Below are 24,259 nucleotides of genomic sequence, written 5' to 3' on the forward strand. Positions count from 1 at the left end.
GCCAGCACTGGTGACCCACAAAGAGCTCCCTGCAGTGGTTGCTGGCCTCCTTCCTGGTTCTCTGCAGGTTGCTTTTGCCGTTATTGTGGGCAGAGGACTGTCCCCTCTCAGGTGAAGAACCTTTTTAGAGGAGATGTAATCCAGCCCAGAGAGCAGGTCAGAGTCTCCCCCTTTTCCCACAGTTGCTTATGGACTTGAATTTAATTCACACACGGGTCCTTCATAGAAGATCCCAAACCATCCATCTCAGGGTCACTTAGCACCTTTATTCTGTAATTCAAGCAAGCTTCTATAACCAGGTCGCCTCCCTTTGGTAATAATCATGACTATCAACTTTTAAGTTTTTATTCACAGATTCATAGGGCTTTAGAACTGGAAGTCATCGAGTCCAAATTCCTCGTTTCAGACAGACAGGAAAACTGGGGCCTGAGTATGTTGTTCCCCACCCCCCAGTATAATGTGCTGGTTCTCTTACTTGTTCAGGCAAGGAGACTCAGTGAAAAGGCCTTCTCCTCTTCTCTTCGTAGTTGAGTCTCCTTGGGACAAGGGAGATGGCCACCAGGCCACTAAGCGCAGAGCGGACTGCAGAGACAGACCAGCCTGAGCATCCTGCCTCTCTCTCAGTTGTTGAAAGAATACAAAGCCAGGGCAGGTTTTGCATCTAGATTGTCTGGATACCGTGAGAAAACCATCTAGAACTGGCTCACAGAGCGGCCTGGGCTTTGTTTCTGTTGGTACTGAGGGGGCTTCTTTTAGCAGTTTCATGGAGGGCCAGCCTCGTCCCCCTAACCCACTGACCCCTGGAACCACGCCCCAGGGGCCTGGGTGAAGGGAAGCATGACCCCACGTGCCCAGAGTGGGGCTGGGCCACAGAGCAGGACCACGGGAGCCACCACTGGAGTTCCAGTGCACCGCTAGCCTGAGGTTTCTCTCCAGAGGTGCTGGGAAGAGGTCACTTTTGGGACTTGAAATTCCGCTTTGCTCCTTCCTTATCTTCTCAGGTCCTCCGTCTACCTGTTTCCTTCTGCCCTGAGCAGTTCTCAGCATAACAGTCACTCCTTGTGACTGTAAAAAGGAGAATTTTTGATGAAATTTCTACCTCTGATATTGTAGTCTTTCAAATAAGCCGTCTCAAATGACCAGACCTTTAGTCCAGTGACTACCCAGAGTGCATCTGTAATTCCTCTCTGGGGCAGTTTGAGCCACACTAGAGAATCTGTCATGGTTTATGGCCACACCTCATCTTCACACAGAGTCAGTGTGAACAGCCTGGTCACTTCATCCTGTTCTCCTGGCTTGCCTCCATCAGTGACCATTTCTAAAAGTACATGCACCCTTTACATTTGAAGATTTACAACCCTTGGAGAGATTCAGATGAAAATAGGGCAAACTCTGAAGGCTGTTCACAAATGGAGGCTTAAAACCATGTGGCAGCTGCTTTCTGAGGTGACTGTTCTGAGGGACAGCACTGCCTCGGCCGGGCCAGCCCTGCTTGGTGGTCACTCAGCCGGCCTGCTCTGTGCATGTCACACACTCAGCCGCCTTCCCCTCTCTAACACCCGTTTCCCCTTCTCTTTGGCCGCACTGAATGAAGTCATGGCTTCTTTACCTGCTCAAAATCCCCAGCTCTCCATCCGTTCTTGTGCTGCTGGCCCTCTTATTGGACTTACAGGACTCAGACCCAAAGGGCTTGACCATATTGGGCCTCAGCTCCCCAGTCTGTTTAACAAGACCGTGACCCTAATGAGCCTGCTGGGGCCTGAGAGAAGAGGGTGACTTCAGTTCGGGGCTGTCAGCGTTAGACACGTAGAGCTAGCGGTGGACCCGGCAGGCGCACCGCAGGCCTGAGGGAAGTGCGTCTAATATTGCCAGTTGGGTTACCACAGAGTTGGTTGCTTTGAAGCAACTCTGAGAAGCAGGGTTTTTTAAAGTCTGCTTGGTAATTTAATTCAATAAACACTGCAATATTCAAGACATGGTGAAGGAAAAACAATCCCTGCCTTCATGGCGCTTCCAGTCTCCCCAGGATCCCAGACGAACACACGTGAAGCAAGTAGGTTGTAATTATTTGCCAGACTTGTGGGGTTATAGTAGGAATTCTGAGAGAGAAGAATCCACATGAACTGAGGTACTTGGGAAATCCTCCATGGAGGGAGTGACCATTGAAGGCCAGTGTGGCGAGGATTTGAGCACGAAGCAGAAAGTGGAGAAAGGAGCTTGGTTGGGGTGAGGGTGGGAAGACCCAGCTCACTGGAGTGAGGGTGAGCTTTTGGTACATGCTTGAAGCACGTCACGTACCCTTCTAGGGAGTGTTCTGGAACCCGAGTCATGGGATTGAACGTGCCCGGTAGGATGGGCCGGTGCTGAGCCTTTGCAGGTCTTTAAACAAGGAAGCGAGTAATGTGGTGAAGTAGTGTTTTCATCAGGTTGTCTGGCAGCGGCATGAGGGTTGAGCGCATGGATGCGAGGCTGCTGCAGGCATCGATCGGGGAGCCAGCGAGAGCCTGGCCCGGGGTGGTGGCTGCGGGCCAGAGAGAAGGATAGCTTTGAGAGTCCTCAGAGGAGGAATCTGTGAGCCTCCTGATAGCCTAAAGGTTGGGGAGAGAGGAGAGAGGAGGAGCCAGTGCTGACCTCAGAGAATGATGGTGTTGGGGGAAGAAGAGGAAGTGATGGAATGAGGGAGCTCACCTAAGGGATGAGGTGAGCTCGTGTCTGCATCTCACCTGGGAGGGAACAGGTCACCTGTGCAAAGATCTCCTGGAAGCTTCAGGAAATGAGAGCTTCAGGGTCCTGTGTGAGGGGACCTTGGGAGTGGTCCTCCCAGAATCTCCAGGTGATGCCATGAGGGTGTGACCTCGCCAAGGCCAGGAGTGTGCTCGGGCAGACAGGCCTCCGAAGGAGGTAGGCCTTAGCTAGGAGACCAGTTCTGCCCCCATGAGACTCATCTCTGACAGGAGTAGTCTGCCGTCCAGAACCGCACCGGGAGAAAATTGATCGGCACGCAGGCTCTGTGTCTGGGAGCACACCAGAAGTCCTCTGATATTTTGCCTATGAGTCTTTCAGTCTAACTCTATGGCCCCTCTATCCTTGACCGTCCAAAGACCAACCAGTCAAGACAAAGGTCTTCAAGACCTCTCGCTCCCTCCACGCTTAGAAAAGAGGTCCCGCCACAGCAGTGCCATGTGTTCAGGGCTCATAAATGGGGACCCTTCACTGCACTCTGGCTTGAATTATCCTCTAAAAGAGTTGGTGTGGCCAGCATTCCAGGGCTGAGAAGAAAATGCCATTCCTTGAGGGGAAAGAAGCAGGAGGACCTGAAACAAACAGCCGTTCTCTAGTCAAGCTGGCCCAGCGTCCACCAGGCAGTCAGCGAGACCTCAGTGAGACCGGGGCGGGGGGCGGGGGCAGGGGGCAAGGCAGAGGAGGAGCAGCCTGTGTACAGTAAAAGGACTTGCCATCAAAAGGCAACAAGTCTCATACCCTGCCCCGGACGGTGACCCTTCCCGCTGGAATTCTCCCCTCTGACCTCCAGATCATTAATCCCGAGGCTGCCAAATGACAGTCATCCATCACGCCTCCTGACGAGCATCCCGGCTGCCTGTGAAAGGAGCCCGGCCCCGCCCTCTCTGCCGTCCCCTGGTGCTCATTAGTGGGCCTTCCTGCTCGGTGCCAGGTTTCCTAATCAAGCCCCTGGCTCCTCTCACTTCCCTTTGGGGCCAGTGAGCGGAAGCGGCTCTGACCCTCCCTCTTTCAGAGGCCAGGGAGGGGGTGGAGTGATTAGTGGGGAGAGAATTGTTGAGTGGCTTTTCATCCCCCGGGAGACCTGTGTATCCAGCAGATCCTTTGACACAGCGGGGACACAGCAGAGAAAAAACCATTTCTCCATCCTGCAGCAGGAGAGGAGACAAGGAGAAAGCAGACAGTATGCAAATAAAAAGACAGTTACAAACTGCTCCGAGAGCTGCAAAAGAGTAGCCCAGAGATCTATCCAGGTGGATGATGGGGCAGGACCTCCCTTGTCTAGGGAGTCAGGGAAGGACTTCCCTGAGGAGGCAGCTGAATAGCTTCTAAAGGCTCCAGAGGACTGCCAGCCACCAGATCATTAGGAAAGAATCTGGAATCGCACTGCCAGCAAAACAATTGTAATAATCATAATCTCTGAAGTAATCTAGTCTGGCCCTCTTATTTACAGATGGGAAAAAGACCCAGAGAGGCTATATGTTTTACCCAAGGCCACACAGCCTGTGATTGGACCTGTTCATCCCAAAGAAAACTGGCAACTAGTCTGAAAGGTCCCAGGCTTTGGGATTTCGAGTCAAATTATACTGCTAAGCAGATTTATGAACATATTTCCAGCTCAGCAAAGGTGGGCATCCACAGATGTCTTTTCTTCTCTGCTTGATGATGACACAACCCTCTGTTTTTCTCTCTCTGCACAATCACAGGGACCCCCATCAACCGAATCCCCATCATGGCCAAGCAGATCCTGGACCTGTATATGCTGTATAAGTTGGTGACAGAGAAGGGGGGCCTCGTAGAGATCATCAACAAAAAGATATGGAGGGAGATCACCAAAGGCCTGAACCTGCCCACGTCCATCACCAGTGCCGCCTTCACCCTGAGGACCCAGTGAGTGGCTAGGGCCCTGGGGAAAGGAAGCCGAGGCTGGAGAAAGGGGATGTTTTAACCTAGAGGAGAGGAAGGAAGGAAATTCCACTGTACAGTGAGCAAGATGGGCGGAATTCCCGGAAGAGCCAGGAGCTTTCTCAGACGAATCCCTCACTGGACCTAAATAATCCTGAGAGCTGCCCTTTCCTGAGCATCTCCTATGTGCTGCTGCTTCACATCCTGTTTCATTCAAACCTCACCATCAACTCCATAAAGTAGGCATTATCCTTGCTTTCCAGATAACAAAAACGAAGTCTCAGATGTTAAATCGTCTGGTCAAAGCCATGCCAGCTAGTAAGTGGTCGAGCTGAGATCCACACTTGGGCTTCTGTCTCTGAAATCCACACTCTTACCAGGACATCGTCTCCCACACAGTACCCCCACCCTAAGCCTGGCCCTTCCCACCCACCACTCAGCTTGCCCAGCAACCACGGACCCGGAGGAAGGCAGGCAGTCAGGCCCCTCTGGGACTGGTAACCTATTCTTGTAACCATTTGAGTTAATTACCAGGGTGAGAGAAGCAGTGAGAGCAAGAGTGACATTGGAGGATGAGGACAGAGGGGAAGATGTTCTTTCGGAACTCTGGGCATCACTCTGTGAAGAGTGCGGCAGGAGCAGCTCCCTGTGGGTTAGGTGGCAGGTTCAGGCTTGTTGAAAAGTAGAGGGTTTTATCTGTTGGAGCAGAAACTGGAGACAGAGGGACAGCCAGCATAGCAGTTCTTCTCCCAAGGTTCTTGGGTCGAGAGTTGCTTTGTGGGGCATCTGACGCAAAGAGGAGCGGCTCTCCGAAGTGCGCAGAGTGGGAAGAAGTGCCCCTGTGAGACAGCCTGACTCCGCACCATGAGGAGATTGAGGAGCCAGAAAGACATCGTAAAACGGGCCTCCTTTCTCGCAGGGTCCTGGGGCGCCGTGCAAACATGAAACATTAGCGAAGATGTTTATTTCTCTTCACGAACGATGCCTCCAGTTTGAGCCATGTTTAGAACTGGGCCACAGTCAGAGGGCCTGGCAAGGTGTCCAGCCTTGCAGAGTTTCCTCTTCGGCCAAGTGCACCAGGCTGTGATCCGACAGGACAGAGCCTGCTCCGCACAGGCCGCTTCTAGAGACCTACTGACTTAAGCTGGGCAGTCCTGGTGCCGTGATTTAGATGGCTCTCCTTACCTCCTTCCTCCCTTCCCTTCAGGTACATGAAGTATCTCTATGCCTACGAATGCGAGAAGAAGGCCTTGAGCTCCCCAGCCGAGCTCCAGGCAGCCATCGACGGCAACCGGAGGGAGGGCCGGAGGCCCAGCTACAGCTCCTCCCTCTTCGGCTACTCGCCCGCTGCTGCCTCTGCTGCTGCCGGGGCCCCTGCTCTCCTCTCTCCACCCAAGATCCGCTTCCCCATCCTTGGGCTGGGCTCCGGCAGTGGCACCAATGCCAGCGGCCCTCGGATATCCCCAGCAGCCACTCTCAGGAAAGGTCTGCAGGGCCCTTGGGAGGAGGGAGGGCAGGGAGGAAGGGCACCAAGTTCCCCAGGTCGAAGACACAAGTGGGAGGATGGATTATGGTTGGGTCCAGCCCTGGTGCCTTTGTCAGGTGATGGAGTCCCAGTGACAACCGTGCCCGTGCCAAATCGCCTGGCTGTGCCCGTTACCTTGGCTGGCCAGCAGGCCGGTACCCGGACGGCCACACTGGAGCATCTGCGGGAGCGGCTGGAGTCAGGGGAGCCCCCTGAGAAGAAGGCGTCCAGGCTGTCGGAGGAGGAGCAGCGCCTGGTGCAGCAGGCCTTCCAGCGCAACCTCCTCAGCATGGCGCGCCAGCTGCCCATGAAGATCAGGATCAACGGCAGGGGTGAGCGCCAGCCCCGCACCGGCCCCCAGCTCTGTTCGAGGGCCTGTTCACATTCCGGGGGCGTCCAGGTCCCTAGAAGGGTCTAGAGGTCAGAGAGCCACCTGGGGCTTCAGTAACCACAGAGATCTTAGTTCACCAAGCCAGGGCCATTTTCCAGGGGACCAGAAATAGCCTCAGGTGGTGCCCTGTTCTCTAGCAGAAAGGAAAGGCAGTTGTTCAAGGAGGAGGAGCCAGGGACCTCCAGGGACAGCTACAGTGTCTTCCCTGTCCCTTCTGTCTTTTGACCCATCTCAGTTAAAGGGGTCGCCCTTCAACCCAGGAGCTCACCATCTGGGAGGAAGACGTCGCCTCCTTTCTCGAGGCTCAGTGAGGGGCCAGAGCCGCCTCAGGCCAGGCTACCATTGACCCTCAGAAGAGCGAGAAGGAGGAAATACAAGTTTGGCAGCATAACTGACATCTTTCCTTTCCCCTCCTCATTTTTCAGGTGCCCCACCTTCTTGGCCCCTAAACCACACACTCTGGGTCCCTTGTTCCCCTTTCTCCCCTTTCCCCCTCACACACATTTTCTTTGCCATTCTTGCCCTTGACTCTGCCTGAGAACAAACATGAGAAGGCTGTGTTGGGAAGAATCAGGTGTGAAAGGAGCTGTGTGTACTCCCAGACAGCTCCTCCCTGTCCCCTGTTTCCCTGGGCGAGGAGCCGAAGGGAGCCAGAGGTAACGGCCCAGACAGCAGGGCTCTGCTCTGTCACCCATTCAGGCCAGGTACCCCTGGTCCTGCACAAGCCAGAGGCTAATAGATGAGGCAGCCCGTCTGGAAGAATTCTTGGCTCTCAGTGTGAGAAAGGATAATTAAAAGGTCTAGGGTGAGCCAGGCAGAGGCCCTGTGAGCCAGCGCCTGCAGCCTTCTATGAATCCTAGGTGCTCCAGTTGTGATGGAGTGCCCTTCTCCTTGAGGACCTCCCAGCCCTGTTAAGGGGAAGAGGAGGCAAGGTGAGTCCTCAGAGTCAGGGACTGGGTCTTACTGATCTCCAGTCCCCCTCCCATCCACCACCACCAATCTGATGGATAGTGGATGCGCAGGGTTTGCTGAATCGTGTTGAAAGCATCCATGCACAGCCAGCAGCCGAGGTCAGCCTCCTTGCCTGTGTGATCCCTTTTCTCCGAGAGTAGAGGGAGTTGGCAAAGTGAAGTCGTTCAGTGGAGAAAGCAAGCAGTAGGACGTTGGCCGGCCTGATTCTCCTTCAAGACTTAGCTCAAGAGAAGGTTATACAGATACCTTCTAATGCTGGGAGGCCTCAGTCTGCTGTGGCCAGGCCGGGAGGGTGGGAGAGCCTCAGAGAGGACAGCAGAAGTCCTGGAAGGCTTGACGGGGCCTGCTGTCTCCCTTGTCCCCAGCAGAAGACAGAGCAGAGGCCTCGGCCACAGCACTGAACCTGACCACAGGCAGCATCGGGAGCATCAACATGTCTGTGGACATCGACGGCACCACCTATGCAGGTGAGGCTCTCAATGAGCTGAGGGAGGTGGCACCGTGGCGGCCAGCCTCAGTGCAGCTCCTCGCAGGGCCCCCTTGTCCACTCCCCCCCATCTGAACACCTTCCCGGGCGCAGCTTCCTTCTGTGTAGTCTCAAGGTTCTAAAGCAGTTCCTCTGAACGAGGAGAGGCTGAGGATTGCTAACAGGGTGACAGATCCCCCTCCACCTTTGTCAGAGTGATTGATAACAGACCGTTCGTCTAACCCTTTTAACCATCAGTTGGATCATTAATTGAAAAAGTCGTTTAATGTGAAGAATCACAATCAGCTTTATCCATGCCTTCACATGGTATCACACATGAAGTCAGCACCACTAATTTCTAATGCATGAGTCTCCTTTCTTTGACTGGGGTTCAGCTCTTCTCTTCCTACACCTTGTCTGTCATGGGCCAAGGACGGAGACACAGGCAAAGGAGTCTGAGTGCAGCAGAAGCAGCCTGTGTTTTTATGACTTTTTCCCCCAGGCTTTTACAGTTATCTTTCCCTAAATCTGATCTAAAAAACAGCTGCTTGTTAGTTGGTTCGTTGGTTCGTTTAGCACCTCCACCAAGTCTTTCCAAGGTGTTCAACTTAGTTTTCATAGAAACAGCAATCCTTTCCCACTCCCATTCTGTTGGTTTAGGGGTGAGTTTAGGAACCCAGCTGACTCATGTTCAGTGCAGCTTGATAAGTGGGGGCCACAGAGCCTGGCACTGGCCACCTGTCCTACAGAGGGGACAGGGAGGTGGCCAGTGGGGAGGGCTTAGAGCTGCACCTTCCATCAACACCAGGGGCATTTCCATGGGGCATGCTTTTTCTCTCCCGGCGCTCCTATTCTGGGGGCTGGTGTCCTGGTGGCCTGGGGCCTCGTGCTCTGGATCTCCAGGCCACCTGCAGGGGCCATCAGGGTTGGGGCTAGGGAAGGGACCAAGTTCCTGGAAGCACCCCGCAGAGAAGCAGGGATGCCCAGGTGCCTGCCAGTCACAACAGAGTTGGTGCTTCCGAGGCCACATTCAGTGGTCTCTGCCTAACCCAGACCCTGGCAGAGACAGGGCGAGCCAGTGGGTAGGGCCCAGGTGTCCTTTGCCTTCTGGTGGTGCCCTGGTGGTCTTGGAGATGTGGGGGCTGGGAGTGGTCTGTGGGGAGAGCAGGGAAGGGGGTGATCAATGCCTGTATCTCCATCTCCTCTCGCCCTTCTCCTTCAGCATGGGGAGCAGTCTGAAGAGTGCAGGCTCCCCCCACCTCACCTGCCTCCATCCTGTCCCACCAGTGCCTTTTCTCAGCAGCTGTGTGGTCACCAGTCCAGGGCCCTGGAAGTCGTTCCTGAGAGCCAGCCCCCCGGGCCTGTTGCCCCCAGAGCTGAGCAGATGCCCCTGCTCCACTGTCTCCTCCCCTGCACCCCCGCCGCGGCCCCGGTTCAGCCTCTCTCCTTCCAGCCCCACATAGTGTTCACATGTTGCAGGGTGGTCCTCCCCTTCTTAAAACTTTCAGGGGCTTTATGATCCCTACAGGGTAAGACCTCAGCTGCCTAGAGGCATGCTGGCCTCGGTTACCTCGCCCTCAAGCTCTTCGGCCTCATGGGCCGCAGACCTGGCCTCCAGCATCAGTGGGTCACTCTGCGTCAGCCTCCAGCATGCCTGCCACCTCTCTCTGCTCTGTCTATGGTCCCTCAGATTCCCTCTGCCTGCCGCACCATCTCCTTCTCTAAATTTGGCCACTTTTTGTAGAAGTCCGGGCATGCTCCCCCTGGAGCCTTTCCCGACCCACTTTCCCTGCCCTCTAAAACCTTTTTGTTCCCACAATAGCCTAGGTACACTCCACTTAGAGCCTTTGTGACGTTTCCGCAAAATAACTCTGTCCCCCTCACCAGCCTATCAGGCAGGGCGGCGTCCAGCATGGAGCCTTGCACAGAGTTAGGCGGCGGTAAATACAGTGCAGTGAGCTGAGCCCACCCCTTCTCTCCCCATCTGCTCACACTGGCTTCTCCCCTCCTCCGCCCCCAGGTGTGCTGTTTGCCCAGAAGCCTGTGGTCCACCTCATCACAGCATCCGCTCCCCAGAGCATCAGCAGCAGCACCAGCAGCAGCGGCAGTTCTCACTGCTCTCCAAGTCCTACCTCATCCCGGGGCACCCCCAGTGCAGAGCCCTCCACCAGCTGGTCCCTCTGAGGGCAGGACCCAGCTTCTCACTCCCCACTCTCCCACCGAGAGATGGGATGCACAGCATTTACCTCATCTCACGGAGACCACGTCAAACCCCATTTGGCCAGATGTTGAGAGTTTGGACGTGTCCATCTGTACAGGCTGCATTCAGGTCCTGCTGTACTCTAGGGACAGGGGGAGGCTGGAGGGGCCTGAACAGGGCAGCGTTGTTCAATCAGGGATTGTCCTGGAGAACTGGGCGGGGTCTGTGGGCGTCCAGCTTCCTCTAGGGCTCCCAGGCCACCTCCCATCCCGGGCACAGTGTATTGACAATCTGTAAGCTGACACAGGGCTGGAGGCCCTCCACATCCCTTCCCCTTTAATTTATTTTCCTTCCCCTGCCTTTGGCCGTGACCTCAGGGTCACTGGTCTCTTCCCCTGCTCAGTCCCCCAGTCTTTAACTCCCATGTGGGGCTGCTAGGAGCCAAGAGCATGCCTTCATGGTTCTAATCTGCTGAGCATGGGATGGGGTCCTCCCACTCCCAGCCCACTTTGCCTACCATGAGTGGTTCCTGGGGTGTAGGTCCCTCTGATTCAAGTCTTGGAGCAGTCCTCAGGGCCCCATATCCCCCTTTTAATGGTCCCAGGAAAGGGCTCGTGAGGGCAGTCCTCAGGACCCAGGGCCTGCTGGACATTGCCAAGGGAGAGGCAGAGCTGCAGGGGCTGCCCGGTCAGGCCCTGGCACCCTCTTCACTGACCCTTTTCTGACCCTCCCAGACCTCACGCCCCACTCAGCCGGGTTTGCCAGCTCTCCCAGGAACAGCCCACTTGTCCCTTGGGCCCCCCTTCTCATGGGGCCATCTCAGCCCCAGCATCCCCAAACCTGCCAATGTCAGGTTCATTGAAATACCTCAGATTTGTAATTGTTGATGTTTGATTCTTCAGGAAGTATTTGCATCTCTGAAATCTTTTTTATATGTGTTTGCTGACTTTTGTTTTTTTTACTTTAAAATTTTTATTGTTGTTATTGTAGCACCAAAGAAACGAAAGCCGATCACCCCCAAAGCCGAGCAAATGATTTGGTACCCCAGCCCCTCCGGCCCTTCCCCATGACCCCAGCGAGGAGGCAGGGGAGGCCGCAGGAGAGATGACTCAGGGATTGCAGTGGCAGGATGAGGTGGAACGGAGAGGCTGGCTCTCGCACAGGCTGGGTCCTGAAACCACACTGGTTCTCAAGATGGCCCTTGACCCATTTCTGGCCAGAAGTGGGGCAGTCCCACATCCCTACGCCCAGCTCAGCAGAGTGGGGCCAGGGCATCTCCCTCTCACTCAGCATTCCCTCCTCAGGACAGGTGCGGGCTCGTCAGAGCTCAAGCTGTCCCAGAAGGTGAGGAGATGCTGAGAGAGCTCTGGGGTGGAGCAGGCTGCCCCTGTGTTGTAAAGAAGAGGGGTTCTCACACAGGGCCCACCTCTCAGTCGAGGCAGCCCTGCAGTGCTCAGTAGAACCCCCGACCCACCATGAGGCCGGTGGGCTGCGGCGGCGGCAGCCCACAGTGGCACAAGCCCACTCGTGGCTGACGTTCATCCCTGTCTAGGAAAGGAAAGGAAAGGGAAATCAAAAGATTGAGCACAAAACAGATACCTCAGCCCAGTGAACTGCAGCTTTGCTGGACTGCATCTTCTCTCTCCCCTCCCCCACACCCCGCACTCGCACGCGCACGCAGACACACACACACACACACACACACACACACACACACAGCCCCATCCAGTGGGGGCTGCCCCTCCCCTGGCCTCGGAAGCCTTCCTACCTTACCCACCAGGCCAGTGCAGGGCTTGGGCAGAGAAGGGTGTCTGGGGTCTGTGCCAGGGAGGAGCCCAGTCGGCTGGCACTGGGCCCACCTGAAGGCATCACAGACATTTGGCCAGTGTGTCTTTCTCAGGGGTTTGGTCATGAAGGATGGACTTTAACCACCCAGAGGACGCAAGGACGGCGCACTGTTTCTTCCTGGTCATTGGGTCCTCTTCCTTTCCCCAAGCAGATTGCCCAGCTTTACCTTCCCAGGGAGCCCTCAGAGCCTTCACGGCCAACAGCCGGGTCTCAGCCTGAAAGCCCAAGGGTGGGAGAGCCTGCAGGCGCCCCCAGAATGGGGCCCTGGGCCAAGAGAAGCTTTCCCTGATGGTGCAGCCCTGAGACCACATGGCAGCCGTTGGCCAGGGCTGCTCTGTCCCCTCCCTCTCCCCATCTTACTTGTATTCTAACCAGGAAAAATGTGATAGCACATGGGTAGCCTAGGCAGTGGATAAATACCTCAGACGTCCTCTTGCAGCAAGTGTCTGTATATGTTGTGGTTATTTTCTATCTTACATGTTCTCGAATGTTTATATTTCAATAAACCTCTACCTCTTCACACAAGTGGGTCTTGCGGGCACTTGTAATGACTGTTTCATTGGACCTGTATTAGGGAAGAGGTGAAGGCCTTCAGAGAAAAAGGGGGTGAGTTAAATTGCTCCTCTGATCCCCTGATTTTTCCTGAACTTTCTCTCCACTGCTCATCCATCCTTTCCCCAAAGCACTTAACTCTCATCCTGTCTTCTGTATTAGCTGGGCACCTTTGACATTGCCTGATCACCAAAACTGGCTCCCCAGGTGTTACGCCAGGGTCCTTGCAGGCACAAGGCCAGAGGTTCACTCCATTAGCAAGCCCTCTTTGCACTCCTACTGAAGTCTCACATTCCCATCTGGGAGGCTCACACAATTACCTAGACAAAAACTGAGTCTGTAGAATATAGAATGACTGGGACCAGTGGGCAGATAAATGCTGGAGAAGCTCACTAAGGAATCTCTGGAAGGCTTCCCAGAGGCTGTGACATTTCAGCTAGAAGAATGAGATTGCCAACTGGACATGTGAGGAGGAGCATTCCAGCAGAGGAACTGATAGGTATGGAAACTTGGTGGTATCAAAGGACCTGGCACTGGGGGACTGTGGGTAGTGCCTAGCGGTGGAGGAGGTGATTGGAAAAAAGTGTGGCTGGGGCCGGGATGGATCCCAGGCTAAGGGATTTGGGCACCATCCTCTGAGCATCAGGGCACTGCTGGCATGTTTTAAGGAGGACATAGGCTTAGAAAGAGGCTTTTCTAGAAGGGTGATCTGGAGCCAGCAGTCATGGCACAAACTTTAGTCTTACAATACCAGGTCTTGGGGAGGATGGGGAGCAATGGGAACTCTCACAGGTTGCTTGGATAAAGTCGAAATTAGTCTAACTCTGGAAAACACTTTGGCATTACCTAGTGACATGCACATGCCCTGGGGTCCAACAGTTCTGCTCCCAGATTTGCACCCCAAAGGAACTCTCCACATGTGCGCAGGACACATGACGGCTCTGGTGGTAATACGTGGCTGTGAAACTACCAATGACTGAACACTGGTGTGTGCCAGGTGCTGTTTAAGTTCTTTGCGTGAATTAACTCATTTGATCCTCTACACATTTATAAGGTGGAACTATTATCCACATTTAACAAATGAGGAAACGGGCACAGAGAGGTCGAGTAACCAACGTGAGGTCCAAGATGTGTGAGAAGGGCACAGGGTTCTAAGTCAGTGGCTACAAAGTCTAGAGTCTGTACCCTAACCCGAGCGCTGAGCACACAGTATCTCGTTTAAGAGTCCAGCCACAGACCTGTGAGGCAGTGACCTTATTCATTTTACAGATGAAGAAACGAGCAGAAATGCGCATATCTGGTGAATGGCAGGGCTAGGAATGTACTCTAACGCAGCTGCCCTTACCTCTCCCGCGTGTGCCTACTTTCAGTGAGGGCAGCGGGGACCCAGAGCAGTGACGAGAGGGAGGATGGTGTGGGTGTCTGATTATCCCACGTCTCGGCTCTGCTTCGCGACTTCACCTGACGCCCCAGCGGGAGCTGCGTTCCTGGTCACGCGCCGCGGCCTCCCCCACCTCATTGGCCAGGATGGGGCACGTGCCCTCCGCCCAGCCAATGGGGCGAGGGGGCGGAGCGACTGGGGCGGACTTGGGACCGCACGGCGCCGAGAGGAAAGCCCGCGCGCAGAGCGCGCCTCCGCCTGCGTCCCTGTGAAGCGGAGTGCAGGTCACTGCCTGGAAAAAAGAGGGGAGTTGGTGGCTTGAGCCTTTTGAAAGAGAAGGTTTGTAATCACCCCCGGAACGAAGTCGAGGAAGGAAACCACCAAAAAAGCAGGACTGGGAAGAGTGCGGGGTCCCGCTGCGCTTGAAGAGAGTGAGGTACCCGCCCCGGCAGCAGCTGGGAGACAGGGACACACAAGGAGGCCAAGGGGCGGGGGAGTGGCCCTCTGCTAGGGATACAAACTGAGAGTAAGCCGGTGGAGAGGTGATGCCTGGCTTCCAGGGAGGGCCTTCGTTCAGGGCAGGAGGGCCGCCTTCTAACTTCTAACACCCCCAAATCAGGGGTGGGGGTGTTTCCCTGGCGAGGGACCCCAACTACTCAGGCTCACGTGAGCAGAAAGAAGGGACACTTACTCTCCGACTCCTGGGTGTGTGGAGGAGCCCGAGGGCAGCAGGGCCTGGAGCCGACCTCAGGAAGGTCTGGAACCCAGAAGCAGTGCCCGTGGAAGGTATTTCTCTTTTCCTGAGCCACAGAGCAAGGTGAGACGACCATCCCAAAGGTCAAGTTTGTATCTTCTCCATGCAAGAGATGCCCTGGACTGAACCAAAACCTCTCCATCCCAATTCCACTTTCTGGGAATTGCTGGCTGTCACTGAAATCCAGCTTTTTCCGCAGAAAAAAATAAGGCAGTTGACAGCTCCCCCATTTTATGTGTCCAGTCTTCAGCTCTGGAAAAATTACTCTTGTCTCGAGTCCGGTGATCCCAGGAAGGGGCCCATTGGTTCAGAGGGTTCAGTATCCAGTGCTGAATCAATCAGTTGAGAACTTGGCAGCCCCCACAGCAGCCATGTGGATGGCAGTGGGACAGAGTATATTCTGCAAAGGACGATGCCAGGGAAACAGCCCTTCACCCTGCCATAGAAACCCCCGCTCCAAAACCTGGCTTCACTTAAGGCAGTAGATAGAGGGAATGTTCAGTGACACCGTTGACTCTGGGGGCATGTAGCCCAGCTCACAGAGCTCTGTAGGGGAGGGAACCACACAGCAGAGGGAGGGAAGTTCAGAAAAACAAAAATGGCCAGATGACCTCAAGGAGGATGTCAACCCTAAGCTGGCCTGGCCTATGGCCATTGAAGGTGGTCATGCTGTCAAGCTCAGAATAGGCAGTCTGAAATGAGAAACCACCTTTCTGCGACAGGTTAGGGAAACAGGGCGTTTAGCTGCTGTTTTGCTGTGTAACCTATGGCAAATTACTGGCCTTCTCTGGGCAGTTTCTTGTCTGTGAAATGGAGACTGTAGAGTGACTTGAAGCACAAGTAGATGAGAACTCACTTTGAGAAGTCTAAAGTCCAGTGCCCAAGGCCTTCACCAGTAAGACACAGGGTCCCTAGTCATCACCCTGCTGGCACTGGGGCAGTCAGTGAGCCAACGAAGCCCCACAAGGATGCCAGCATCCCCACTGGCCACTATCTGCCCAGCTCTACTCCTAGCCACAGGGTCCTCCCTGGGAAAGGACCAGGTGGCCTCATCCACTGAGAGTCAGGAACCTTTTGCCAACATGAGCATTTTAGGCCTCGTGGCAGGTGGGGGACAAGGACAGCCTCTGACTGCAGCTACCTATAATAGGCCTCAGGCCCTAAGAACACCTTGGCCTTGGGGGCTAAAGGCATAGCCACAGGGGCCTCCCGTCTCCTCAGAAGTCCTTGGTTCTCTGAGGCCTGTCAGTCCAGGGGTGGACTGGGGCTGACCTTATTCTCTTGTGCTGCAAAGTGAGACTATGAAGCTGTTCCCTGGTGGCTCGGGACCTCAATCTCCACACCGCCTTTGTTCCCCAGCCTGTGCACTGCCCCTGGCTGCCAGTTTTTCTCAGATGCTCCTCTCTTCTGTGGTTCCAGGGCTGTGGCTGAGATCTGGGAGCAGATGGAGGAGAAGCTGATCTCCACAAGTGGCACAGAGGCAGGGCAGGGGCCAGGTATGGGGTGGCTCCAGCTCTGGGCAGGGAAGGGGGAAACCAGCTGAGGAATCCAGAACCAGCAAAGACCCACGCTGGAAGGGCCCTTTGAGCCTGTTTCCCCTCCAACTTGCAGATGGGGAGACAAAGGCAGAGAGAGAAGCTGGGTCTGGGTCTCACAGGGAGGCAGGGGTCACTCCCACTGCCCCTCTAGAGGATCCCCAACCTTCAGGGGTTGAGAGGTGGCTGGCGGTTCCTGTCTTCCTGGTGCTGGAATCCTTGATGCTCACAGCTGCATCAGCTTCTGTTCCCTGAGGACACAGTTTCAGCCTGAGGGTGCACTGACGGATCTGACCCCTTCCCTTGGGGTTCCCAGAGAGCAGCTGAGGCAAAGGACGGGAGCCCCCACCCATCAAGCTCCTCCATGCAGGGTCATAAAGAAGAGGCTGTTGGTCAGAGTGAAACAGTATCCAAGCATAGACAGTATTCAGGCTCCAGGCCCTGGAATGTGCTACACTGTGTATCACTGATGGCGGCACTTTATATCAAACTGTTTCCTGAACTTAATAAGAAGTGAAAACAATTCCTTGTTTGTGGAACATTTGGATAAATAGACTTTGCGACTAAAGCACCACAAGTAGTTGGCCTTGGGCACACCCCTTTGGTTTTATGTCTTTGATACTGACTCACCCAAATTGGACCCCAGGGGTCAGGAGGCTCAGGGGGACTGGAAACAGGCACTGTGCAGCATGCACTGTCCCGTGTAATCCTCCCTTTGTCCTCTGAGCTAGGTACTGTCAGTATCCCCATTTTGCAGATAAGGAAACTGACGCTTAGAGAAGTCAGACTTGCTATTGCTCAGTGAGCTGGTTGGTGGTAGAGCTGACCTGAGCCCAGGACTTATAGGCTCTGAAGGCCACTCTCCTTCAATCTGTGAGCCCAGGCCCAGAAACCCAGACGTCCCAACTCCCTGTGCCCCCAGAGCCCACCTAGCCACACCCCTCCTGCTTCTTCCCCTGAATCTCCCTCTTCAGAGAGAAGGCAGATGGGGAGACATATCAGGCCCCAGGCCCAGCAATGTCCCCCCAGGGAATGAGAGGGCTCTCTTGGCAGCATGTCCCCAAATGCCCCGTGCCACCTGCCCCCAATCCTCAGGGGAAGAGGAGGAGCTGTAGGGGCCTGATGAGCATCTCTGTGAGGGAAGACGTTTCTCTCTAAGAGCCCTTCACACCCAGGTACCCTGGGGCTGGATCAAAGGAAAGTGGGGTAGTGGTGGTGAGAGCCTGAGAGGGACTTGACTCTGGGGAGGGAAAGCCAGTGGCCATGCTGTGATCAGGGATTGGGCAGGGGAGACTGGGTCCTTCCCTCGCCACACGGGCCTGGCAGAGGCCAGCGGTGGGGGCAGTGCTGAGCACCTGGTTCTGGGCGCCTTCTAGGGCCAGCTGCTGAGCGTCCAGCTCTGAGTCCCGAGCTTTCAGCACGTCCCAGACTTTCTCACACTTAGCCCGCATCTGGGTTAGCTCGGAGCCCACCTGCAGGGAAGTCTGGGAATGGGGGTGGGGGGTTGCTGGCTCCTGTCTTGGTCTGGTGCTTCCCCAAGGACATCGCCCCACTCCATTCTCACAGGGGCCTGCCTGGGAATACACCTTGACCCAGAGAAGGGACAGATGGCCTGTCAGGTGCTGGGAGAGGCTGATGGAACAGCACTGAGAGGGAAGAGCAAGATGGCCTCTTTCTTCCCTGCCAGACTGACAGGTGACTAAAAATTTTCCCTAAATCCAAAAATATTGGTGGGTGACCCTCCCTCAGTGTTCCTTGTATGACTAATACCATCCAGTCCGAGAGCCTCCTGAGGGCAGGTTCACATCTCCAAAGCCCCCTCCGTCTCTAGATCCTCCCCTGTCTCCCTGCACTGTCCATTTATGGGCAGATGGGCTTCCTGAGTCCAAAAGGCCCCATACCCTGGCCCTGAGCCCCCAGGTGATACAGGGACCAGGGCAGGGAGTTTACGCATCATACAGACTGGGAAGCTGAGACCCCATGAGAGGAAGGGGCTGGTGACTCTGGCAGAGCCTGGACCATCTGCTTTTTTGCACTAGGTCCCTGGTACCAGGCTGGGGGAAGACTTTAGGGTCATCTGACCCCAGGTGGTCCCCACCTCACCCCACCCAGTGAGCCCTCCTCAGCTTCCATTATGCCCTTCCCCTCTTCAGGCACATTAACTCATAAATCATGCTTGATGATTATGTGCTCCCAAACCAGAAACTTTCAGGGCCAGGGAGTGATCTGCTTGGACTCTGGTTCTCCTGTGTATGGAAGAGGGCCAGACCTGTAGTAGCTGCTTAGTAAATGCTAATGAATGAGTGGAGACTGATGGAGCTCAAGGAGGAAGAGGCAGAAGGGAAGGAAGTGTAAGATAAAGTCAGGGCGGATCCTAAGAAGCCGGAAGAGACTCACTGGCAGGTAGCAGGAAAGACTGGGCGGTAGGGAAGAGAATGGGGAGGAGGAGGCTGTGGGTGGGGAGGGAAAGGGGTGGACAGAGTGTAGGCGCCTGGGGAAGCCAGGCCCCATTCGGCCTCTGGAGTCCCTGCAGTTCTTCCTCTTTAAATTTCAGGGCAGCTGCCACCTGTACTCAGACGCCTTCTCATGAAGCCTGGGATGTGATTCCTCCTGCTCCAGGCTCTTTCCAGTGGGGCACTGGTGCCTCCTGGAGCTGAAGTGTGCTAGTAGAAATGGGGAAATAGTAGAAATAGGCACAGCATGGACCTCAGATCACCCACACCTTGTTTTCACCCATTTTCAATGATTCCTGTCCAAGTTGCATGGATGTCCTCACCACATCCTGATAGCTGGGCTGGGGACTGGGACAGAGATGCCTCCTTCATGGTTCCCTGCACACACACAACCCTCTGTCCTGAGCAGTTCCTCTCCCAAGCATCCCAGTGAGCCCAGCAGCTAAGGTTATCTCACCTCCCCAGCCTGGCCCTGGGCCAGCAGGAGGGGCTCAGCCATGTGTAGGGGAGACAGGACTTGCTGAAGCGGATAGATTTCCCACATGCTCCCGTACAGGAGCCATTGTAACAGCCAGGAGTGTTGATTCCTGGGGAAGAGAGTCTGCCTTTGGCCATGTGACTTAGGGTTTGGGGCTCTGGGCCTTTCCCCTCAATATCTGTGACAGAGGCTGGCCCACCTCCTGCCCACAGGCCATCTCACCCAGTGTGAGAACAGGACCCCCACTCCAGCCGGGCCTAGACACTGAGAGGTGGGCCCCAGCAGCCACTTGCCAGGCCTCCTGGCCCAGGGCCGCCCCCAGCACTGCTACCTGCACCGACTGCTCCCCAAGCAACCGAACACTCTCTGCCTCCAGGGCCTGCACGCAGCGCTCCAGCTCCAGCTTCTCTCCTTGTAACTGCTGCAGCTGCTCCAGGCAGGCCCCAAGCCACTGGTCACTCTGACCCAGCTCTTCCAAGAGTCTCTTGTTCACCTGTGAAGACCCTCATTCCACCCAGTCATGGCTTAGCCTCAGGGCCGTGGGGCTCACCTGACTGAGATCTATCTGCTCAAGCTAGCCCACAGGCCTTTACCGACGCAGCCCCCTCCCCCCAGCGTTCCTGACCTCCGCATCCTCTGAGACTCAACCCTTCCAGGAGGCCTCTGACCACCCAGCCCACAGGGGCTCCTCCGACTCCAGACCAAATGATTTACGTCTGGACAGTACCTGGGTGTCCACCAGCAGAGGGTGCTGTTTCAGTGGAGTCCCTCAGAATCCTGCAAGGACGAGGGCCCAGGCTCACCTGCTGCTCTGCCCTCCCAGCACAGAAAAGCACAGCCTGGCTCAGTTCATGCCCTGTGTTCCCTGCAGGGCTGAGCCTGCCAGCTGTCTTGACCCACCTGGGTGAGCATCAGCGGCCGCTCCCACAGGTGGGTTGTATCCTGAGCCTGTGCAGGGTTCTCAGCTGCCCCCATCAAGACTCTGTCTGAGCCCTGAAGTGCCTGGGTCCCGATGCCATCCCATCTCTGCTTCTCAGCATCTCCTGCAGCTACGCTCAGTCCAGGGGGCGCCTCCCAGTCTCCAACCACAGTGTTATGACCCTGAACAAGTTCTTCCCTACCCTCTGGGCTGTTTTCCCATCTGAAGCAGAAGAGGAGCCAGTTGGGTGATCACAAGCTCTTTCCAAATGTTAGGGAGAGAAGCATCCCCTCTGGGCTGAACAGAAGCCCCTGCACTGCCCTCCTTCCCTGGCTGCTGCTCCAAGACTGATGACCCGGATGAAGTACAGGGCAGGGCTGGACACGGGCCCTGCCATGCACCCACTTGGAGGAGGGCTCTGGTCATCCCTACTCCAGGGGTCCTCAGGCTGGGCTCCAGCTCAAGGGGCTGTCGGCTCATCTTGTCGAAAAACCACTGGGCCTTTTCCACTTCTATCTGCAGTAGCAGGGTACTGGGGGCAGAAGAGACTGTCTGCCCATCCTCTGCCACTCCACTCCTCCCCCACTCCTGGCACCCTCACTTGTCTTCCATGTCCTGGTCTGGCCTCCTCCACTCCTTCTGTCCCTGGGATCCCCATAGTTGGTGCCTCTCCTGCTCCAGGCAGGCCAGGGAGCAGTCCACCTACTTGGGGGAGGGCTAGAGGCAGCATGAGCCCCTGGAGAGGGCAGGACCAGCCTCAACACATGCATCCCCCACCCTGGGCAGGGCAGTGTCTGCAACCCCTGATAAAGCAGGCTGACTCCACGAGCTTCACCTGAGCTCCCTGCTTCACCAGCTGTGATAAGCCCAGCTAGGGGCCCAGCATGGACCTGTGCCCTGACTTGTACACATGGGACTGTGCCTCAAGGCTCTGGGGAGCTGCCCAGCTGTTATCACTACAGCTTCCAGATGTACAACCCTTCACCTCCAGCTGGACCTGAGACACATCACCTCTCCAGCCCAGCTCCTGATGGCTTTGGCGCTCCAGCAAGAGTACAGGGGATGCTGCTGTGGAATGCTAGAGAGTGGCAGGCGTGTCAACTGGGTCCCCAGCCTGGTAGGGAATAATGGCTCTAGGAGGGTCAGCTATGGACTGAGACCCCCAGGTCACTAAAGGCTGAGGTATCCAGGCCATCATAGGGTGGTACTGTCCATACCCTCACTTGGGGCAGGGATGCTGGGTACCTCCCGTAGGAGCCTCAGTTTGCATAGCCCTCTCTTCCTCCCTGGGGATAGAAGCTTCACCAGGGGTGGCTGGGCTTCTAAGGAAACTCTTCTATCCACTGAGCTAAAACTAGCCACCTCCTTCCCTCTGACTCTTGAGGGGAGGGGGGAGGCTACAGGTTCTCTGGCCCTTTCTTTGCTTCTGTCCACAGTTCCCAGCCACACCAGGTAATGCACCACACACCTCCAGAGGTGCCATTCACAGAGATGACACTTTCAACATGGCAGCCCTGTTGGGGAATCAGTTCCCGTCTGTCTCCCTTGGATGCCCCAGACCCCGACAAGACTTCTTCCTGAGAACATGATACCAGACGTGGGCACCAGCCCTGAGCATTCTGGAGTTTTCAGCCTAGTAAGGGGAACTTGCTAGCTCAGAGGACCACCCTGGGGCTGTGAACAAGCAAGGAAGACTGGGGAAGAGGATCAGGGCCTGACTTTCTGCTTCAGAGCCAGCAGCTCTCATCAGGCCCTGTCGATTACCAGCCTGCATTCCCTCCCATTTCTGCAGCACCTGTGCTTGCTTGGATGGGGCCTCCAGTGCCACCCAGAGGTGGCCAGCCAGCTTGGCCCACTGCCACCTGCTCTCAGCCAGCCACACCCCCTGGTCTTTCTCTGACCACCTCCAGGCCTGCTCAGGGGTCCTATCTGAGCACCTGCCAGGGAAAAAGGAGCCAGGCTTTGGCCTGAGCCCCAAGGACTGCTGTGCCCATCTTCCCTACACCCATCTGCATCCTTCAGTGGGCCTCAGTGAGCAGGCACAGTCCAGTGGCCAGAGGTGACAGGAGTGCTGGGGAGAGCAGGCAGATCCAGGCATCAGGTCCATGGGGCTCTGCCTCAGTGGGTCCTGAGAGCAGGACAGAGGGGAGACCCTGGAGTTGGGGCACACCTGCCCTCCCAGAGCACCAGCCCCTCCTCAGATGTAGAAACCGGGGCCCTGGGGCCAAGTGTGCATTTAAACCCTTTAACTCCAACCTTTGGTACAAGATTCTCCCTGGGGATTCAGATCTCAAATAAGCACCAGCCCCAACCTCACTAAACAGTTCTCAGTTTGAACAGTTTCCATGATCTGTGGGTGCTGACTCTGTCCCGGCCACTTGCTGAACAACGGGTTCATTTGATCCTCCCAGGTTTGGCGTGGGGTCCTGAAGCTCGGAGGGGAAGTCAGTTGCCCTGAGTCATGCAGGTAGTCAGTCCACTGTGAACTAGGCCATGTTCCTCCACCCCTGCTGCTCTCCTTCCCAGTATGGGAGTCTAGAAACGGCAAGAGTCAGGGGAAAATTTTGGGGGGACACTGTATTTTACTGTATGTGGGGAGTCAGAAGCCCTCAGATTAAGTCACTGTTCCAGTACCTCTCTGGCTTTCATAGCTTCAGCTGTAAGATGGGGGCCCTGAGCCATAACTGACTTGCCCACTCCTCGCATTCCCTGACACATTCCCTGCTCAGGTTTATACCACCACGCACCAGGCCCTCTACCTTCCACACACCTTGACTCTCTCCTTTCTCCTGACTCCAGGCTCAGGTTCCTGAGCTCCCTGCTGAGCTGTCTCCCCAGCATTTCACCACCACACAAGGCGTCTCCAAAATGGAACACGAGGACTGGGCCCGGCCCCCACCTCCCACGCCCTGGCACGGCACCCCCAGGTCCACTCTGCCTAGATGCTCTGTCTTTCCCATTTAGAGGCAGGGGCTCTCTACGGGCAGCCCCAAGCCCCTACTGAGAACCTGAGCTTTCCTGACTTGGCTGGGGCTGGGTGCTCATGGTCTGCTGGAGTGGGAGTGGCACAGGCCAGGCTGTTGAGCTTTCAAAGCCAGCACAGAGGAAAACACAGCCACCGAGTCCTATGGGAGCATGAGGAAGGGAACCTGATCGTCCCTTGGGGGTCCCAGGAAGCCTTCCAGAGAGGTGACCCTGGGGCTAAGTTCTGAAGGTGAATTATCCACCGCTGGAAAAGGCAAAGATAGATGTGGGAGACAGAAGAGAGCAAGGCCAGCAGGACGAAGAGGGGATCAGAGAAGCTGGGACCTAGAGGGGGAGGTGAGCGGAGCCAGGAGCCCAGGGGGGCAAAAGGGAAATCAAAGGCAACAAGAGTTGCTGTGGGGCTCAGGTGGCTGGTGGCAGGTGCAGGGCAGGGACATTTCCTTGTCCTCAACCCACACAGAAAAGAGTTGGCAGGCACATGGCTTGAGGCCTGGACAAAGAGCTTGGGCCTGATGGGCAGAGAGCATGGAGCAAACCTCCTCTGAATGTGGCCCCTGATCTCTCCAGCTACCAGTTGCCAAGGTCTCAGCCAACCAGCACTGGAGGGCTGAGGGAGGTGAGGTGGGATGAGTTGGGGATGGGGGAATTACTTCACTGTTTCCAAGTGGCTCATACTCTGTCTCTCTTCTAGGTGTGAATTCTTTTAGGAACAAAAAGACAAAGAATGAGGCTCTAATGGAAGAATTTCAGGCAGGATAGCTGCTGAACTACAGTTTTTAGAGAGGGAGCCAGGAGATGGCTCCTGTTCTACTTCCGAAAAAGAGTGCTCTGCCTCTTTACTGGGAGGAAAGGACTTCTGGGTTCTCGGTGGTGGGAGGGCTGGTGGGAAGACAAGCCCGACTTACCTCCTCAGAGCTTAGCACTCAGGGCAGGGCTGGGGACAGGAGCCCCTCTGAGCTCCTCTGCCCTCAGCTACCCAAGCCATCCTGGCTTCCAGGAGCCATGGAAACCGCGGGCAACACGAAGTGGTAGGAGGAAGAGGAGACACCGGAGTCCTCTCACCTCGTCTTACTGGATGAAACCCTTGGATGAAACCTGGCTGATGTGGCCGCAGCCCAGGCAAGAACGGCAACTCAGAATCTCCGACCCTTGAGGC

At 55.7% G+C, this 24,259-nt stretch overlaps 1 protein-coding gene and 1 long non-coding RNA gene across 4 annotated transcripts in view; both read left to right on the forward strand.

Annotated features, from left to right (window-relative positions):
- Nucleotides 1-12,571, forward strand: part of ARID3B (AT-rich interaction domain 3B) — a 48,010-nt gene extending 35,439 nt beyond the window's left edge. The window contains exons 5-9 of one of the 2 annotated variants that reach the window (XM_032468888.1): nt 4,446-4,629; nt 5,852-6,129; nt 6,247-6,501; nt 7,898-7,999; nt 10,019-12,571. In XM_032468888.1, the coding sequence (XP_032324779.1) occupies nt 4,446-4,629; nt 5,852-6,129; nt 6,247-6,501; nt 7,898-7,999; nt 10,019-10,182 (983 nt within the window). In that variant the 3' untranslated portion in view covers nt 10,183-12,571. The remainder of the gene's footprint in view (nt 1-4,445; nt 4,630-5,851; nt 6,130-6,246; nt 6,502-7,897; nt 8,000-10,018) is intronic. The other variant, XM_032468889.1, reaches the window with a different exon arrangement.
- A 1,159-nt stretch (nt 12,572-13,730) lies between these two features.
- LOC116660272 lies at nt 13,731-21,231 on the forward strand. 2 transcript variants are annotated; one of them, XR_004315708.1, is made up of 4 exons: nt 13,731-14,796; nt 16,153-16,229; nt 17,835-17,963; nt 18,823-21,231. It is a non-coding gene; the product is annotated as an uncharacterized LOC116660272 (long non-coding RNA). The 2 variants fall into 2 exon arrangements; XR_004315707.1 differs by having other exon boundaries at nt 13,731-14,318.
- The last annotated feature ends 3,028 nt before the right edge of the window (nt 21,232-24,259 follow it).

This window comes from Camelus ferus, chromosome 27 (genome assembly GCF_009834535.1).
Source record: "Camelus ferus isolate YT-003-E chromosome 27, BCGSAC_Cfer_1.0, whole genome shotgun sequence".
NCBI lineage: Eukaryota > Metazoa > Chordata > Mammalia > Artiodactyla > Camelidae > Camelus > Camelus ferus.